This window comes from Limanda limanda, chromosome 20 (assembly GCF_963576545.1).
Source record: "Limanda limanda chromosome 20, fLimLim1.1, whole genome shotgun sequence".
Taxonomy (NCBI): domain Eukaryota; kingdom Metazoa; phylum Chordata; class Actinopteri; order Pleuronectiformes; family Pleuronectidae; genus Limanda; species Limanda limanda.
Window position 1 is genome coordinate 157,889 of NC_083655.1, and position 21,048 is coordinate 178,936.

Genomic DNA, 21,048 nt, shown 5'->3' on the forward strand with positions numbered 1-21,048 from the left:
ACGAGGCTAGCAGTAGCGGAACATGTCGGCCTCGTTCGCATCGTTAAGAACCCGCGGGTCGGTTCTCTGCTCGTCTCGCCTCGGTCCGCCGGTAGCGATGAGACCCCCGGGGACCACCCGCTGGGGGGGGGGTCCCGCCGGCGGCCAGTGGATGTCTCAAACTGGTACGTCCCTGAGCCGGAGCTAACAGGCTAACGTTAGCAGCGATGACGTCAGGGGAGGCTCTCCGTGGCCTAGATATCATATATAAACACTAGATGTCTCGGCCAACAGAGTCGAACGCCACCACATGGCGGCCATCTTGCTGCAGGCGGCTCGCTCACCCATAACATTGTGTTGTAGTGGTGCGTATTTTTAAAATAACTATAACTTGCTCAATTTTCAACCGATTTTAAAACTGTTTGGTTTGTTATAAACGTCAGAGATGTAGCTATGACACTGCATACTTATGAATAATTATGTTATTTTTCTAAACAATGTAATAATGTTTGCATTGTCATAACTACATCTCTGACGTTTATAACAAACCAAACAGTTTAAAAATCGGTTGAAAATTGAGCAAGTTATGGTTATTTAAAAAGTATGCACCACTGCAACACAATGTTATGGTTGAGCGAGCCGCCTGCAGCAAGATGGCCGCCATGTGGTGACGTTCGACTCCATTGGCCGAGACATCTAGCCTTATATATGTCTATGCTCCGTGGTAACTGACGTGCGGTCACGTGATGTCAGGTTAAAAAGTTGTTTTCATGAATGACACCAGAGTTTCATGAATTAATGGAAAATAAAGATTTACTAAACAACTGCTCCCTAAAGTGAAGCCAAACCAACATGATCTCCCCCTGGTGGCAGACTGCAGTACAGGTCCTAAAGCTCCTACGATATCAGAGGGGACATGGACCAAACTAAAATGAATTAGAGTAGGGGTAAAATAAATGTTAAAGAGTGTTTCTGTTCCGAGTTGTTATCACAGGATCGAGCCCGACCTGCGTTTATTTGTTGAGTTATTTAATTGACACCTGAAATGTCTCCTGATTGGTCGAGAGCGTGTATGGGCGGGACCTTGATACTAAGACTCAACGATCATGAGTTCACAGACTCAGCAAATCATGTCATCACCTCAAGATGACAGAGTTTGTATCTGAGATATTTTGGCTTCATTTCAAGTGGAGCCGTGTCGGAAATCTTTATTTAGAATCTTATGGTTTTTATACAAATTACATATTTATTTAGATTAGATGTGAATTTATCACCTACAGGAAACAGACATTAAAATGATCCTCTCTTATTTTAATGAGCTTCCAACTACATCAGTTAATTAGATGATGTCCCTTTGTCGCCCCCTTCGGGACAAATCTCTCTGCTCGTAGATTTATTCCAGAGCTGGTTTCAGACTCCAGCTCAGATCCAGAGTGTGTTCCACAGCTCAGGAGGAGGAGGACAAACCCAGTCGCACTCTTTGTGTTGAAGCAGCTTTTGACTTTGGGGGCGTCACCCGCTGCTGATCTGCGTAGTGGCAGCAGCCAATCATGTCAAAGTAAACACAGGTCCTGCTGATATCGGAGCCAGCTGTCTGCGTTCTTCTGGTTGTGGCGTTAGTTTCTTGTGTGCGTCTCCTCTGCACGTGCAGCTGTCAGGAGGAGTTCAGGTCTGAAGCTAACGAGAACAGCAGGTGCAGAGATTTGATCTGTAAAGAGATCAACTCTCGTCACCTTAACGTCTGAATTTCATCAAACAGGAGAACGCCTGCGACCACTGGAGGGCGTGAGAGTGTTAGACCTGACCAGGTAATATTCAGATTTCATGCATGTTTTTTTGTATGTTTTGAATCCAGAGCAAACGTTGTGAATGTTTTTAAACGTTGGCAGAGTTCTGGCCGGTCCCTTCGCCACCATGATCCTGGGAGATCTGGGTGCTGAGGTGATCAAAGTGGAAAGACCAGGTGGGTCTGAAGCTCCTCCCACCTCACGTTATAATCTGTTTCTACACAGCTGTGAGGCATTATGGGTAATTCTTAGTGTGTGTTGGTTGTACAGGAGCAGGTGATGACACCAGAGTCTGGGGTCCTCCATTCATCTCTTCAGAGAGCGTCTACTTCCTGAGCGTCAACAGAAACAAAAAGGTACCAAGACGATCAAACTTCTTATTCCATTGTTATTGTCTGTGCGTATATATATATATATATATATATATATATATATATATATATATATATATATATATATAGCATATATATATATAGGGGCTGTCAAATGATTAAACATTTTTATCCGATTAATCTCAGGGAGTCTGTGATTAATCGGATTTATCACCATTTCTAAATGCCTGAAAAATCCCCATTTTCTCTATATATTGTTGTGGGGCAGCAAAACATAATTGACAGAAGGCGATATATACATTTAACATTACTTTTTATTATTGATGACAAGTCATGGAGCGCGTTATTCTGCGCATGAGTAAGTGCATTAAAGAAAGGAACGAGTTAATTCCACAAATAATCATCCCGTGTTAATTTTGACAGCCCTAATAGATGTATGAATATATATATATATATATATTTATATATGTGTGTGTATGTATGTTATCAGTGACTGTGTTTAAAACAATCAGTGACTTATTTACAGTCCCTGTGTTTTCAGAGTATCGCTGTTGACCTGAAACATCCACGAGGAGCCAAGATTATCAAAGAGGTATGACACACAAATACACTAACACAAATACACACACAGAGAGACACACACAGAGACACAGACACCATAACTTTGTTTCATTCAGTCCTTCAGCAAGAACAATTGTGTGTGTGTGTGTGTGTGCGTGTGTGTGTGTGTGTGTGTGTTTGTGTGTGTGTGTGTGCGTGTGTTTGTGTGCGTGTGTGTGTGTCAGCTGACTGCAGTGTGTGATGTGTTGGTAGAAAACTTCCTCCCCGGGAAACTGCAGCAGTTGAATTTAGGGTTTGAGCAGCTGAGCAAAGTGAATCCTCAGATCATCTTCTGCTCCATCTCAGGTACGACTCACATCTGTCAACATTTGTTCACACAGTGAATGATAGATTTTATATATATATATAAATATATATATATACATCTATATATCGCTGCCTCCATAGAGAGAAACCCCCTGATGTAATTTTACTGTATCTAAATATAAAAGGCCATTCTAGAGTAAAGAAAATAATAATTTGTACAATTTAGACGAAAAGAGTGAAAACATCACTAGGATTATTTAATATTCAAATTCTGCCAATAGACCCTTTCACCTGAATCTTACACACTGGAGCTTTAACATGATTTATTACTATATTATTCATCTGTGATGAAGATGTGTTTGTTGATGAAGAGAAAATGTCTAGAATCAGAGAAACTTCTTGTTTCTTTCATCTCACTTCACCAGAATCAGAGTGTTCAGTCTGGGGTTGTTTAAACGCCTGTTAGGGTTGACGGGGTTAACACAACAAGACAAAAACAAACACACAAAAGCACAGACATGCACACTAACCACCTCTTCTACAGAAACACTCACCCTTGCAGTTCTGTAACTCAGCCACTAGATGTCGCCGGACTCCACAGTAGACAGACTGTTTTCTCAGCAGTTTATTCACTCGGCAATTTAATAACAACAATAAAACGATATTCTATTTTTTAACACGCATCAGAAAAACAAAAGATGGACGAGAATCAGAGTAGGAATCAACATTAATTTATGAACATTCAATTTATTAAAATAAAATCAATAAAAAAAAACAATGAACCAGGAAAGTCTCCCAGAAACGAAGGAAAAAGGAAAACAAAGGATCATTCCAGATCTTTTACAAATGTATAAAGTTAAGATTTTATTTAACTTCTTTTTTAAAGCCACCTACTCTTTCTTTCTGTCTCTCCAATGCAGCTTTGTCCACATTTTTGTCCTCTTCCCTGTCCTCTCATTCTTCAGGAAAAAACTACATTACCCAGGAGGCCTCATTAAGCTGCAGCAGCTGGATGCAGCAGGCAGCTTGACAGCCTGGTTAGGTCGTGAGCGGTCTGAGACGCTGCAGAGATTCATGTGCTGCTCCCCTGAACCTCTACTAGTCAGTTTGAAACAAAAGGAAGAATTCAGAAACTGAAGCTTTGTGTTCGATCTCCAAACCATGCGTCGCTTTTTAGATTATTTCTTTTAAAACCAACTAGCCGCAGAGAGAAAAATCATACAGAACTTTTCTTCTTTGGTGGATTTCCTTTGATTGAATACGTTTGTAGTTTCCTCTTAACATCACGATGTTTCAACCCTGCAGAGCATCATGTTCCAGTTTTCTGTTTGACTTGAGGTTGTTTCTTTTTTTCATTCTATTCTTGAAAAGCGATTGTGTATCTGAGATATTTTAGCTTCATTTCTGGAGGAAGCAGACACATGTCATCTTTATTTACACTCATAGATCTGTATGTCTGTGAATAGAAAATAAAATAGTCTATTGTTGTATTGTAGGCGATTCAAAGAGTCTTTCTCCTGGTGGGTTCATACAGATTAAATAAAGATTGAGAGAACACAGGCACACATTATAATGTGTGTGTTTGCATCAAGAAGGGAAAGTGAAGTCTGATGTACGTACGTTCACACCAGGTGTGATTTAGTTTGTAGACATACGTCCATCACTAGAGTTTCAGTTGAAGGTCCGTGACAGAAGCGTTGTCACAGCTCTGAACTGGTTGTCATGTTAAAATCACGGATGTTTGTTGTTAATATGAAGCAATAGTCAGCTCAACAAAGAGCTTGAATCTTGTTCTCTTGGCAGAGGAGACATTGAGAGGTTGATGGTTTCATTCCCTGCTGTGTTCCTCTTAGGTCAGAGAGAAACCAGCCTATTAGCATAGACAATAATCTGTGTGTCTGTTTGTGTGTTTGTGTGGTTTGTGTGTGTAGGCTATGGACAGACAGGTCCTCGGTCTCAGAGTCCAGGCTACGACTCCATCGCCTCTGCTGTGTCAGGGATGATGCACATCACTGGGCCAGAGGTCAGTTTTCTGTATTGGTGTTATTACATCTTTTTGAAACCCTGTTTATCACGGTGGCCTTGAGGGACAAAGCTCATGCAAACATAAGAATCACTTATTCAAAATCCTGAAATGCAGTAAATACAGAAACGCATGTAAGGAGGATGAAGAGAGCAGAGTTGTGACGCCTTCATGTGGACAAACACCGGCTTTACAGATCCATCAGCAGTCTGCCCAGTTCAGGTTTTAGTCTTCTGCCCAGTGGGTTGGAGAGTGGAGCTGACTGCAACTGTCAGAATCCGGTGATTCAACAGATGATCATTGAGCTCTATGAAGAATTCAAACGCATAGTTACCAAGAAATGAGAAACGTCTCTATGTATATGACTAAGAGATGGTTCAGGACTCGCCTGATCCAGAACTATAGGCTTTATCAAAGAGGAATGTTTTTAATTAAACCTTATATGTAGAGATGGTGTCTGACTCCAGGACCCAGAGTCGGAGCTGGTTCCACAAGAGAAGAGCCTGGTAGCTACCTCCTGTTCTACTCTGACACACTCTAGAACCACAAGAGAACCTCATGGGTTAGGGTTAGGTTATTGCCCTCACCTCCCATAATGCATTGTTTCCGCTGGCAGGGCGGGGGGCCGGTGCGTCCAGGTGTTGCTATGACCGACCTGGCGACGGGGCTGTACGCACACGGAGCCATACTGGCTGGACTGCTGCAGAGACAGAAGACTGGGAGAGGACTTCACATTGACTGCAACCTGCTGTCCTCACAGGTTGTGTGTGTGTGTGTGTGTGTGTGTGTGTGTGTGTGTGTGTGTGTGTGTGTGTGTGTGTGTGTGTGTGTGTGTGTGTGTGTGTGTGTGTGTGTGTGTGTGTGTGTGTGTGTGTGTGTGTGTGTGTGTGTGTGTGTGTGTGTGTGGGGGGGGGGTTCTTCCTCCTCAGCTGTTGTTGAGGGCGTTGTTTTTTTTTAATTTGTCCTCTCCACTCTGTCTCTGTCGGAGGAACACAAACAGCTGAATAAGACAGAAGTAAAAGCAGTTTTCAGGGACATGTTGGACGCTGGCTGATTCTGATTCTCTCCAGATCGATGAGCTGGTTCTGACATGAGAGATCATCACAAGTGTGTCTGTGTTTCTGATGTTCAGCTAATAACTAACCCTGGAAACATGCAGGTATTTAAACAAGCTGCGGATTGATCCTGAGAAATCTGAACAGTATAAACAAACTCATCAATATTTCTCCCAGTGTTTTCTCTCTATAAACAAATCTAACCATACGTAATCCTAAAACCTCCTGAAGTATTACAGAGGCCCAGGGTGCGTTTGATTTGTCACATCAGGACGTGCTACTTGTGTGACAGTGTTGCTTTTAAAAAGTTGTTTTATGTTTTATTATTTTGTCATTTTTCACGTCTGTCAGCTGGTTTGGAAACTTCATCTTCGTCAAGAGAGAAGATTCCAAGATGGAGTTTAAAATAAAAACAGAAAAATCGGTTTCCTATCACAGAAGCTGGACATTTTAAACTTCAGGAGAAGAAACTTTTCTTCCTCAGAGAGTGAAACTCTTCTATCTTAAAGGGCCTGTTTTAGGGTCAAGAAAATAACAATTGGTAGAATTTAGATGAAACACTAGTGAAAACATCAGTTTTTGCCTATAGATCCTTTTACCTAAATCTGTTTAAAAACCAGCAGCAGAACTTTATGAAGAATCTCAGAATTGACGGATTTCGTTCCTTTGCCCAAGTTTGCTTTGCTGCATCCTGAGAATGAGCAGTTGTGGTTTTTAGTTCTCTCAGGAATGAGTGACAGGGAGGTGGGAGACTGACCACAGCTCCGATCTAACAGCCTCTGGTTCCTCAGGTTTCCTGTCTCAGCCACATCGCTGCTAACTACCTGAACTCCGGGAAGGAGGCGAGGCGCTGGGGGACGGCCCACGAGAGCATCGTCCCTTACCAGGTAACACCCTGAAAACCCTGAACACCCTGAACACCTGAACACCTGAACACCCTGAACACCCTGAATACTCTGAACACCTTGAACACCCTGAACACCCTGAATACTCTGAACACCTTGAACACCCTGAATACTCTGAACACCTGAGCACCCTGAACACCCTGAATACTCTGAACACCTTGAACACCCTGAATACTCTGAACACCCTGAACACCCTGAACACCCTGAACACCCTGAATACTCTGAACACCCTGAACACCCTGAACACCCTGAATACTCTGAACACCTTGAACACCCTGAATACTCTGAACACCCTGAACACCCTGAACACCCTGAACACCCTGAACACCCTGAATACTCTGAACACCTTGAACACCCTGAATACTCTGAACACCCTGAACACCCTGAATACTCTGAACACCTGAACACCCTGAATACTCTGAAAACCCTGAAAACCCTGAACACCTAAACACCCTGAACACCCTGAATACTCTGAACACCCTGAATACTCTGAACACCCTGAATACTCTGAACACCTTGAACACCCTGAATACTCTGAACACCTGAACACCCTGAACACCTGAACACCTGAACACCTGAACACCCTGAACACCCTGAATACTCTGAACACCTTGAACACCCTGAATACTCTGAACACCTGAGCACCCTGAACACCCTGAATACTCTGAACACCTTGAACACCCTGAATACTCTGAACACCCTGAACACCCTGAACACCCTGAATACTCTGAACACCCTGAACACCCTGAACACCCTGAATACTCTGAACACCTTGAACACCCTGAATACTCTGAACACCCTGAACACCCTGAACACCCTGAACACCCTGAATACTCTGAACACCTTGAACACCCTGAATACTCTGAACACCCTGAACACCCTGAACACCCTGAATACTCTGAACACCTGAACACCCTGAATACTCTGAAAACCCTGAAAACCCTGAACACCTAAACACCCTGAATACTCTGAACACCTTGAACACCCTGAATACTCTGAACACCCTGAATACTCTGAACACCCTGAACACCCTGAATACTCTGAACACCTGAACACCCTGAACACCCTGAATACTCTGAACACCTGAACACCCTGAATACTCTGAACACCCTGAACACCCTGAACACCCTGAACACCCTGAATACTCTGAACACCTGAAAACCCTGAATACTCTGAAAACCCTGAAAACCCTGAACACCCTGAACACCCTGAACACCCTGAATACTCTGAACACCTTGAACACCCTGAATACTCTGAACACCCTGAATACTCTGAACACCTTGAACACCCTGAACACTCTGAACACCCTGAATACTCTGAACACCCTGAATACTCTGAACACCTGAACACACTGAACACCCTGAATACCCTGAACACTCTGAACACCCTGAACACCCTGAATACTCTGAACACCTTAAACACCCTGAACACCCTGAATACTCTGAACACCCTGAATACTCTGAACACCCTGAACACCCTGAACACCTTGAACACACTCAACACCCTGAATACTCTGAACACCTTGAACACCCTGAACACCCTGAATACTCTGAACACCCTGAATACTCTGAACACCTGAACACCCTGAACACCCTGAACACCCTGAATACTCTGAACACCTTGAACACCCTGAACACCTTAAACACCCTGAATACTCTGAACACCCTGAACACCTTAAACACCCTGAACACCTGAACACCCTGAATACTCTGAACACCTTGAACACCCTGAACACCTTAAACACCCTGAATACCCTGAATACCCTGAACACCCTGAACACCCTGAACACCTTAAACACCCTGAACACCTTAAACACCCTGAACACCCTGAACACCCTGAACACCCTGAATACTCTGAACACCTTGAACACCTTGAACACCCTGAACACCCTGAACACCCTGAACACCCTGAATACTCTGAACACCTTGAACACCCTGAATACTCTGAACACACTGAACACGCTGAACACCCTGAATACTCTGAACACCCTGAACACCCTGAATACCCTGAACACCTGATCACCCTGAATACTCTGAACACCTTGAACACCCTGAACACCCTGAATACTCTGAACACCCTGAATACTCTGAACACCCTGAAAACCCTGAATACCCTGAATACCCTGAATACCCTGAACACCCTGAACACCCTAAACACCCTGAATACTCTGAACACCTTGAACACCCTGAATACCCTGAACACCCTGAACACCTGAACACCCTGAATACTCTGAACACTCTGAACACCTTGAACACCCTGAATACCCTGAACACCCTGAACACCCTGAATACTCTGAACACCTGAACACCGTGAACACCCTGAACACCCTGAACACCTGAATACCCTGAACACCTGAACTCCCTGAATACCCTGAACACCCTGAACACCCTGAATACTCTGAACACCCTGAACACCCTGAACATCTGAACACCTGAACACCCTGAATACTCTGAACACCCTGAAAACCCTGAATACCCTGAATACTCTGAATACCCTGAACACCCTAAACAACCTAAGCACCCTAAACACCCTGAACACCCTGAACACAGCTCTACCTAACTGGGCGTAGCTCCGGTGCTGTCAAAAGCCAAAACACTTCACAAAGTACAACCAAGCTGAAGTCGCCTGCTTTTCACAGATTGCTAATTGAATAGAGCAAAGCGAGCTGTTGAACAGTTTTTTGACACACCTTTATTATTGTTGTTTTTAGTTGCAGGCGCTAGCTCCTCCACTGGTCACCTTCGATTCTACTAAAAGTTTAAAAGCAGAGAGTCGTTCTCCCCAGTGAGACAGGACATGTCCAACGCAGCCCTGAAACCTGTTCCAACTCATCATCACAACTGATAGGACCACAGAGGAGCAGGTTCAGGCTCTTCTGATGTTTCTAATGTTTGTCTCTGTCTGTTTCAGGCCTTTGAAACCAAAGACGGACACATTGTCGTTGCTGCAGGAAACGACAAACAGTTTGTCCAAGTCTGTGAGGTACATTCGCCTTCGCCTGCAAAAATGAGAGCTTTGTTTCAGCTGAAAATTAAAACTATAGTGTACAGTGACCTTATTGTTTTGTGTGTTTGCAGGTTTTGGAGCTGATTGAGCTGAACAAGGATCAAAAATACAAAACTAACAAACTGAGAGTACAGAACCGAAAAGAACTGCTACACACACTGTCCCAGAGGTACACACAAACACTGTCCTAGAGGTTCACACACACACACTGTTCCAGACGTACACACTAACACACACTGTCCCAGAGGTACACACAAACACTGTCATAGAGGTTTACACACACACACTGTCCCAGAGGTACACACTAACACACACTGTCCCAGAGGTACACACACACTGTCATAGAGGTTTACACACACACACACTGTCATAGAGTTACACACACACACTGTCATAGAGGTTTACACACACACACTGTCATAGAGGCTTACATACACACACTGTCATAGAGGTTTACACACACACACACTGTCCCCGAGGTACACACACACACTGTCATAGAGGTTTACACACACACACTGTCATAGAGGTACACACTAACACACACTGTCCCATAAGTACACACACACACTGTCCCAGACGTATTATTTTAAAAATGCAGCCGTTTTAAACCTAAACAATGTCTAAAAATCACTATTAAGTTTTATTAATAATAATTTAAAATCAGTGGCATCATGTTTTCATTTTCTTCCGTTGTCTCAAGAACGCCTTGAGGGAGTTTCCTCAAATTTGGTTCGAACAAAAGATGAACTGATTAGATTTTGGACGTTGAAGGTCACAGGTCACTGACCCCACTGGTTGAAGGTCACAGGTCCCACTTGGCGGAGGCGTACAGCTGCAGTTTGGTGATTTAAGTTTAGCTATTAATTCCAATTGTGATAATGAATCTGTAATCATCTCAGATTCCTGCAGAAGAACACAGCGGATTGGCTGAGGAGTTTTGAGGGCTCCGGTGTTCCTGTTGGACCAATCAACAGCATCCAGGAAGTGTTTTCTGACCCTCAGGTATACCACACACATACACCCACACACACAGACTGTGTTATTAGAAACTCACAAAACTCGTAACTTTAGTTGCCTGTTGTTTCTATAGCTTCACAGTTCAGTGTGTCTCTGTATTCTGAACCAGAGGATGGATCAGCTGATTGTTCCTCTGGTGCAGGTGCTCTCCCAGTCCCAGTGAATGATTGTGTTTGTGGGTTAACTCATTCTGAAGCTTGTGTTGATGTTGTTTAGTGAACGTTCAGACAGCAGCAGCTAGCAGTTCATCATTTCGCTGTGACCTGTTAGCTGTTAGCAGGACGCGGGTGTTGTGGTCCAGACGTTTGTTTTTGTTTACGTGTGTGAATGTTAAATCAGATATTTAACATGAACTTTTAAGTAACGTGTCATCAGCTGTTAATTCTGTTTGATCTCACATATTGTTGTATTAACATGATTCATCATATTAAACATAAAACTATATATAATAGTTATAATCTGGAATGCATTTTCCAACAATAAATCTCGTTCTACAGCAGCTGCAAAAAGTTTGTCTTCAAACTGCGGTAACAAGTTTCTGTTGTGGTGGAGGAAGAACTTTAAAATAAAGTCTTTTAGAGGAGAAGTGTGTGTTTGTGTGTGTGTGTGCGTGTTGTGTGTGTGTCCCCACACAGCAGCTCTACAGTGAAGCTGTTAGTAATCAGGATGGCAGGAAGTCACCACCGGAATCTGGAAGTCATTTGGAAAAACTCTCTGTCTCTCTCTTCTGTCGCGTACCTAGCAACTGCATCCGAATATTGTGCAAAGTTTCAGCAAAATGTTTAGGGCACCATGCGATTCATTGGACATTCCTAGTAAAACGTGTGTTACATGTCAGAGTCCATGTGAGGAACCAGCAGGACAATGTGTGGAAGCTTCTCAGAGAGCGAGTGGACGTGTGGAGAAGAGGAGCCGGACACGTAGAAGACGAAGACGTCCACTTGGAAACACGAGGAGATTCCAGATCTTCTGGTGATGAGGCCGACGCCGTGTGGAGGAGCTGGAAACAACAACACTGATCTGTCCACAGCGGAGTTTATACGTCATGTCCCGCCTCCTGCTGCTCTACAGGCTCCGTCCCTGCTGCTCTACAGGCTCCGCCCCTCGCCTGGATGTTCCCACATGATTTATCAATCAATCAAATTTTATTTGTATAGCCCATATTCACAAATCACAGTTTGTCTCATAGGGCTTTAACATGGTGAGACATCCTCTGTCCTTAACCCTCAGCAAGAGTCAGGACAAACTAATAAAAACCCTTTTAACAGGTAAAAATATGTAGAAACCTCAGAGAGACACATGTGAGGATCCGTCTCCCAGGACGGACACAAGTGACACAGATGTGTAGAGGAGAACATCATCAGGAGAAAGGTTTCAGCAGCATCGATGAGGGTAAACATTCTGAATGAATGAATTGAATCTGAGAGAAATACTACATATCAAGCAGTCCTGCTGCATCATAGTCTCTGGTCAGCAGCAAGATCATGATCCAGCATCGTCCACAGTTGTGAACGAGTCAGACCCAACAACCTGCTGCTGCTGCTTCACATGAGAAACTACAGGAAATATCCAGACATCTTACACAGTTCATGTGTGAAAACATGTTTTCTCTCCGTTTCTCTTTTTTCCAGCAGTTCCTTCATTGTCAGTGTTTTCTCTCTTTTTTTTCTCACAGTTTTTATCTTGAAGTTCTCACAGTTATTTTTACCTTTTGACTGCTTCCTGTCCCTCTGCCCTCTTCTTGCTCCCCTCTGTCTCTCTCCCAGAAGTTCAGCAATAACCGACCTTGTTTTTACGACTACAAACCCTCGTCTATGTATCTGTCATGTCGTCTGGGCAGCGGCCAGGCCCTGCAGAAAGTATCCAGCTGAATATGGTTTTAATATCCAGACTACTGGTGTGCTTGATTTATCTCAGCTGAAACCTAAACAGCCTCTGAAGTGAATACCTAACATGTAAGATCAAATCAATCAGAACCCTTGGTCTCAAACCACCCGTTTCTGGCAGAAGGGGGTGCCTCTCTGTGCTTGGCTCAACAAGGAATCCTATAATTTAACAAACAACCCATTCTATTGCTCTAAACTACAGAGGGATGCTGGGAATTTCACACTTAACCCTGGCATTATTACTGCCTTGCTTCATCCAGTAGATGTATGGAAGGGTTGCACCTTACTCGTGCTCCTACTGGGGTAAAACAAGAACTCTTTTTCTTGAGAATTCAACGTGTGACCTTGGTGATGTGCCTTCCTTTATGGTTTGGAGGAAACTTGGAGGTGCCTATCTCATGCTCTGAGTGGGACACAGGGAATTCAACTTCCAACCCTCGCAGCAGTAGTTAGTTCACTGTCAATACTGCCTTGCTCAAGGAAGATTATCACCTGTAACCTTGATTGTGTAGTGCCTTGCCCTAGAGGAAGGAAGCCCCAAACATGAGTGCCTTCAGATCAGGGCTTTGAACCTACAACTCTTTCAATGCCTTGCTTTGCTAACTAGCCGACAAACCCTCATTCCTTCGTAAATTGTTTTTGTCTTTAGAATACGTCTTTTCTTTTGATTGGGCACAATTTCTACAAATTTCCTTTGTTACTGTCAGGCCTTTGTTATATCGAGCAGAGACGCCATCAAACTGATGCTGCAGGAGAAGTGACTACCAGACAACTCCCACTCGCAGGTCATGAGGACCGCACGTCGTCGACTGGAGAGCCAAGCCAAGCTCCGGCCACTTTGTTAGGAAACACTCCCTCCAAGCAGACTGGATTGTTTCCAATGTGAACACTACCCAGCCCTAGTACTGCACCCCCGCTCCTCCAAATATGGTTACTTCTGGTTTTAAAACAACTAGATGGCTCTGACACAAAATGTCAAACTGAGGCTCCAAAGCGGCAGCACACAACCAGAGGGTTTGTCATGTCACGCTCAATCACGTTGTTACAGTATATTAAGACGGGGTAAACACCCAAGTTATGAGGATTTCCTTCTTCAGCAGTTGTTCAATCATCCAGGGAGAAATGCATCAGAGAGGAAAACAAATGTGTTCTACAACAGGACGGACACCAGGATGTGATGGATGATCAGAAGTTAGAACTTTATCAACTCTTTTCTCGACAGACCGGATTCCTTCTCAACAGATACTGAATTACGTTGAAGGATTGTATCAGGAGAGGTGGAATCTGGAGTCATGTTGACAGACCTGAAGCTTCCTCCAGGTCACGTCGACCTGTTCCTCAGATGAGCTGCGAGCTGACAGCGAAATGCAGCTCCAGGGAAATATATTCCTGCTCTGTATGAGCGGTGGCCTGGATGATGAACGTGGACGGGTGGGGAGGTTTGATGAGTGACTAACACCAAAATGAAGTTTCCAACATCAGAGAAAACCCCCATCACCATGGGTTGAATCTTACTCCGTCCAAATTCTCTCGGTGTACCCGGTGCACATTACATCAAACATGGGTGAGAGAGTTCAGCCAGAAATCACCCCTCTGCTTGTTGAATTCACAAGCGATTGCAAGTGTGGTTGCTCATTTAAAAAGTTGACTCCTGCAGACAGTGTTCTAACACACCAAGTTCATAGTCTGACAGAAGCCCCCCCTCGGCAGTCATCGCTGACGTCAGTAGGACAGAAGCACCGCACCGAAGAAGTGGAACCAACAGCTGCTCTGCCTGATCCACGGAGGAGGAGGTCGAGCACAAAGATCTACGGAGGCTTTCTACCGTTATCTGTTCGGTTGATTGAAGCAGGAAATTCAAGCATCGGACGTCTCGTCACTTAGCACTTTGAAATCATCATAAGGCAATGACTCATGGAGGGTTGGGCCCAGAAGGATCCAACTGTTGAAGCCGCGGACGCAGTTTAAGGAGCCTTCATAATTGAAGTTGCACCGCTGTCATGCAATTTGTCTTTAAATGCAGTTGGAAAAGGTCTGTGTGTGTCAGTGTGTACTATGATAATAATCACAGATTAACATTAAATTCAATTTGTTCAGGACTAGATTTTAGTGAGGAGCCAATGGAAACACCTGAATCTCCATTTGTGGGATTCAACATTCAACTCGTAATAGTTCATTTAATTTGATGAAAGATGAATAAATACGACATGATGACTATGACGCTCTCGGGGACAATAACCTTGTTAGAAAACCGAGCTGGAACTCCTCATGTCTCCAGCTTTGGTCAGAATCCCTCTGGGTTTGTGTGTGTTTTCATTATAGAGCTCTTGAATTGTGTAATTCCTGCGGTTTTGTTTCCCTGGAGGTTTCTGCATGTCTGTCTCTGCTGAAAGACTGATGGCCTCAGCACTTTGGTCTTTTCCTCTGTCCGAGAAGACTCTTGAAACTCAATTAGAGGACGAGCAGCTCCAGCCTGCTGATGTCCCCAGCGGGTGGTAGCTCTTATCATCTACTGGCCACAGCCACAGATTTATTCCTCTACAGAACTGTGTGTGAAGACCCTGCTGTCCCAGTGTGTGTGTTTGGGACAAAGTATTATATTAGATTGGAAGATGAGAGAGAGAAGTTATTCTCATCCTTGTGTTTGTGTTATTTCTACAGATTAAACTCATCCTTCACAAACTATACTTCACTTTAACTGTGCTCTGCTCGTTGTCACTACTCGTACCTTAACCGTCCAGGCCACAAACTCAAAGTCCTCGTGACATCTAATAGAGAAACGAGTTCGAGTGGCGCTTCACAGGAAGGAAAACGTCTCTGATTGTCAAGGTCAAAGTGAGAGCAGCAGGTTCAGGCTCAGATCTTCACTCTCCTTGATGTTGCAGTAACATGATGTAACAGCCTGGATGACTCCCATGGGGGCTGGTTAGTCGACTTAATGGACGCCACAGTTTTAGCTTCAAAGACTGGGAGGCAAGCTGGAGGGGGGGGGGGTGTATACAAAGAGTAACGAGTGATGGGGAGGGAGGGAGTCAGAGAGGGAGGTGTGAGGATAGCGGGTGAAGAGGTCATCGTCCTGTCATCACAGGGATGTGATCGTTCTGATTGGTCAGATTCAGTTTGTTCCTCCGCTCACACCTCAGCTTCTGATTGGTCAGTGAATCACAATGAAGGAGAGATGATAGAAAGAAAGAAAAAGACTGAAGAACAAGAAACTCAGGACATGAGGAGGCACATGGTGACTCGCTCAGAGACACACAGGAGATCAGAGCTCGTTCACGTGAAGCAGCCGCTCAGAGACAAACAAGACACACAGTTCAGAAACCAAGATGAAAGAAAGTAGGAAGAAGCGTGTCTTGCTCTTTGCTTCACAGAGAATGAAGGAGGACATGGGGGGGGGGTGGTCTCTATGACCCAACAAGTTAGAAGACACTTAGAAACACTACACTCCAGTCACATGCATGTGTCCTTTGGTTGAGCTTCATCATTTCAGTTTAAATTAAATTAATAAATTTAATTATGATGTTATTTATTTTTTCCCTATTATTGAAAAAGTACAGACTGATGGAGGAATGAAGTGAGAAATGTCACCAGACGTATTTCAATTAAGTTAAATTGAAGCAAAGTTATTTCACTATTCTTTGTTCATGTGCATGTTATGTAAATACACATGTTAAACTTGGCCAATATTGTCATCATTTTGTTGGGGCGGGGGGGGGGCTTGAGAGAAACAGTTTGAGAACCACTGTATTATGGGGACTTAACTTAAGGTTAAAGTTGGTTTGGGTTTGGTAAAGTTAGGGTGGGTTAGGTTTAGGGTGTAGGTTATCAAGCATGTTAAATATTTACTATGTGTTCACCTCAGCTTAGCATGTTAGCATGCTGACATTAGCATAGCCCTAATGTTTGGTAGAAACAGGAAGCTGTGGAGGAGCAGGCCTTCAAGGCCATCAGCGCCACCCTGTGGTAGAGCAAACAGGAACCAGCAGCACAGCAAGACGTTGTTATGACGACCGTGTGGGTCCCTGCTCACTGTCAGAATTTATCCTGAGGAACAAGAGTGTCTGAACCAATCTAACCACATCTCATTCCTGCTCCCCAGAGGATGAACCCTCTGAATGTAAATGACTTCTAGCGCCACAGTCGGGACAAATGTATAATTTTAACCTCAGCTGCAGTCAGATCGTAGAACAGCGATCAAACACAGTCCGACATGGAGCTAAGAGAAGTGTTTCCAGTGAGATGCTGAGGTCGACACATTCTCACGTCAGATAAACTCGTGAAAAACAACAGGAGGTGAAATCATGAAGAAATGAACCTTCACTCGTTTATTTCTTTATTTCACTTTCTGACTAATTCTCCCTCTATTTAATGGTTTGGAAAAGAAAAACTAAACATCTATAGTGTGTGTGTGTGTGTGTGTGTGTGTGTGTGTGTGTGTGTGTGTGTGTGTGTGTGTGTTTTGACCATATGGATGTAATGATACCCTGCATAACAAGCAGATAGTATTGCAAACACACACATGCATGCAATCATATTGTTACACTTGTATGCACGCATGCACAACTACGATGCACACATCAAACACACACACACACAATTGTCTCATCAAACTCTTGATAATCTGTTTTTTCTGAAAATATATATTTACATGGAAAATACAGTTTGTTTCAAACGTCACCAAACATGTGGTGAACCTGAAACCAACTTCAGTTCACACACTGTCAATATAGATCAAAGGCTACATAAAGATCAAAGGCTGTAAATCTCCAGAATGAAGCAGAACGCTGCCATCTTGAGGTGATGTCATCATTTACAGTCACAGTTTGTGCAGTAGTCCGCGTTGGTATCAAGGCCCCACCCACACACGCTCTCAACCAATCCTGAGTCAGTGTCAGCTGTCATCAAATAACTATTTAAAAAGGTTCTTCAAAGTTAAAGACAGAATTGAAGCGACGGTGAGAAACACACACACACACACACACACACACACACACACACACACACATTATAAAGGCATCAAATAAAAGTACTCAAGTAAAGTAAAAGTACTTTGAAGCTGTTGTGAGGAACAAAGTGAATCATACCCAAGTCACCGTTTGATGTTTGTTTGTTTGTTTGTTTGTTTATTTGTTTGTAGGTGAAACACAACGATCTCATACAGGAAATGAATCATCCAACAGCAGGACGCATCAGTGTGCCCGGTCAGTACACACACTCACACAACACACAACATACTCTCACACAACAAACACTCACAACACACACACAACTTACAGTCACAAGACACACATACACTCACAAGACACACAACATACTCTCACACAAAGTACACTCACAAGACACACACACAACATACTCTCACACAACACACAACATACATTCACAAGACACACACACTTACAAAACACACAACATACACAACTTTCAACACACTCACACAACATACACACACTCAAACAACACTCACACAACACAACACTCACACATTGTGTGTCTGATGTTGTCCTTATCGTGATCGTCTAACGTTTGCATCAGCAGATCCTCACTTCCTCTGATCCCTCCTTTCCTTTCCTTCCTTCCTTCATTCATTCCCATTTTACTTCCTTCCTTGTTTCCTTCACAGAAACAATGATGGACAAAGAGATGGAGGGAAAAAAAGACAAAATGAGAATGAATAGAGATATTACATAATCTTATTGTTAATTATTTGTCCTGATACCCCTACACAACACACAACATACACACACACACACACACACACTTGTTGAGCACCATTGAAGAGGAAAACTAGTTGCTAATGGTTTGAAAATAGCAGAACTGTTCACACACAAACACAGTCATGCATAAAAGCATGCAGGCCGACAAACACACAACCACACACTGTCTGTCTCGTGTGATCATGCACGTGTGGGCTCACACCACACACACACACGCACACGCACACACACATTTGACTGTGAGAGTTCAGCTCGTTAGTGGCGTTCTTTAAAAAGAAGGTTGATTGTTGCGAGTTTCCTAAAATAACGTGTTTGTTGTGCGTCTGGTTTGTGGAACGACTGGAGACACTTTTAGCTTCTGTCTCATTCACACTTGAAACCCTAACCCTGCTCCTGATTGGTCGGGACCAACACTCTGATCCTCCTCATCACTTCAGTCTTTGTCCTCCAGCTCTGAAAGCAGATGTCACTGATTTTTAGAAAGATCGTTTTTATCGTCATGTTTCAAATCTAATATCGAGTGTGATACACAAACGGAATGTTTTTTCAAAATAAGAGCACACTCAGCTTCAGAGTAAGATAGTGGTTAATCTCGACTTCTTACCGATAAATATCTTCTATTTAATATATGCATTTGTTTGTTTGTTAGACAGGGACAAAGCTCAGCTCCCTAGCATTACCACAGTTAGCTATTAGCTAACTTTCCTCTGTAGTCCCTGAGCAGGAAACAGAGAATTACATCTTTGCATTTTTAAAAAGAATAAAAACGTTCCTCTTTTACTTTATTTGTTTTCGCAGTTTATATTTCCTGCCCAGTTCAGTGTGTTTACAGAAAAATTTGTTCAGATTCTCAAGCTGCTCGTTTCTTATCAGAAACAAAAGAGGACAAACAGAACCATAAATAAAAGATTAAGAGATTCCGCTTTCTTATTAAAAAAACACCTGAGTGACACAAAGAGTTTGTTCCCAATTATGTGGAACACTGTGACCTGAGTGATTCACACAGATACACACACACACACACATACACAAACACACACACGTATTTAACAGTAGAGAAACTAAATCTGCAGCAGAGACACAAAGTACATTCATCAGTTTTCTGTTAAAGGAAAAACATTAAGAGTTCAAACTTTCACTTACATTCAATCTGCAGCAAATCACACACACTCATGAATATTTGATTGTTTTCATCATGAATTATTCACTGTTTCTGTTTCACAATGTTAAAGAAAGTGATAAGAATCAGGGTTGGTGCAATGCATGCTGGGTAAGTGAGAGTTGAACCTGTCGATCACGACTCCTGAATATTCACTTTTCTTCTTCTCTCTTTTCCTTTAGTTTGATCCGATTTCACCTCCGATTGTTTTCTTGTCTTCAGGTCCGGCGGTTCGATTCAGCAGCTTCACCCCAGGTGGACCAACGCCCCCCCCGCTGATTGGTCAGCACACTGTGCAGGTGCTGCGGGACACCCTGTCCTACAGTGATGACATCATCAAAGTGCTGCTGGAGAGCAAGGCAGTGGTCCAGAACAAGGTGTTCTGATTGGCCGATATCAGCTGACTGAACAAAAAACTGCGAATCGCTAAACCTGAATTATTTTATTTTAACGTTTCTTTGACAACATTTTATAAGATTGATTGATTGTGATTCAACTTAAGTCTGAAGTTCTGAGAACGCAGATATTTCATTAAAGTACTGAAAACTACATAAACCTGGTAAAGAAATTATACAAATGCTTTAGGTGGGATGTGGCTTCTTCAGCTTCAGTGAAAAAAACTTTCCCTGAGGCGGGTGTAGTACAGCTCGGTCCCGGGGGGGGGGGGGATCAGAGTGCTGTGGAGCCTGGTGGCCGAGGGGGGGCCGTGTCACTGCCTGAGCCTCCGGGACCTTCGCTCAGAACCAAAGTCTGGCTGACCAGTGGAGTGAAGGACAGGAATCCTACCCTGAGTGTGAGTCCTGCTGTGGGGTGGGGGGGTGGGGGGGGGGGGGTGGAGAGCAGAGACTCCTGGGAACGTCCAGCTCCTGTGGAGGGAAGCAGCTCCACAGCAGCTGTGTGGAGGTTCTGAACTACCGCTCTCTTACAGGAGTCAGGGAGTCCAGATGGACTGAGGGCTCTGACTCGCCCCCTGGTGGCAGCTGACGGGTATGAGCCTCCGGTGGAGAAACGGATGGCTGACCTCTACATGATACATGGAGCTCTAGCTGCAAACAGATGCAGAGTTCACCTGGGGGGGGGGTCCTTCTGTTCCCTTCCAGAGACCTTAGAGCATTTAGTGGTGTCCTGTCCCCGGTTGGCTGATCTCTTTAAGCTACAACAGGAGTGGGTGGACAAACTCTGGTCTTCATTCACTTTATTTTTGCAATTGCAAAACTGGCGATTTGGAAAAGTCGCTAAAATGAAAGGGTCTGAGCAGGTTGGACTGGTCCACTCTTCTGTCTGAGGGGTTTGGACTGGTCCAATCTTC

The 21,048-nt window shown here is 43.7% G+C and overlaps 1 protein-coding gene across 1 annotated transcript; it reads left to right on the forward strand.

Annotated features, from left to right (window-relative positions):
• On the forward strand, positions 1-20,143 carry sugct (succinyl-CoA:glutarate-CoA transferase). Its single transcript, XM_061093837.1, has 14 exons — positions 1-164; positions 1,739-1,787; positions 1,869-1,942; positions 2,037-2,122; positions 2,640-2,690; positions 2,884-3,004; positions 4,897-4,988; positions 5,605-5,748; positions 6,835-6,930; positions 9,859-9,930; positions 10,026-10,123; positions 10,857-10,959; positions 18,001-18,064; positions 19,962-20,143. Exons 1-14 carry the CDS (start codon positions 23-25, stop codon positions 20,123-20,125), a joined length of 1,356 nt encoding a protein of 451 aa, XP_060949820.1. The 5' UTR covers positions 1-22; the 3' UTR covers positions 20,126-20,143.
• Positions 20,144-21,048: the final 905 nt, after the last annotated feature.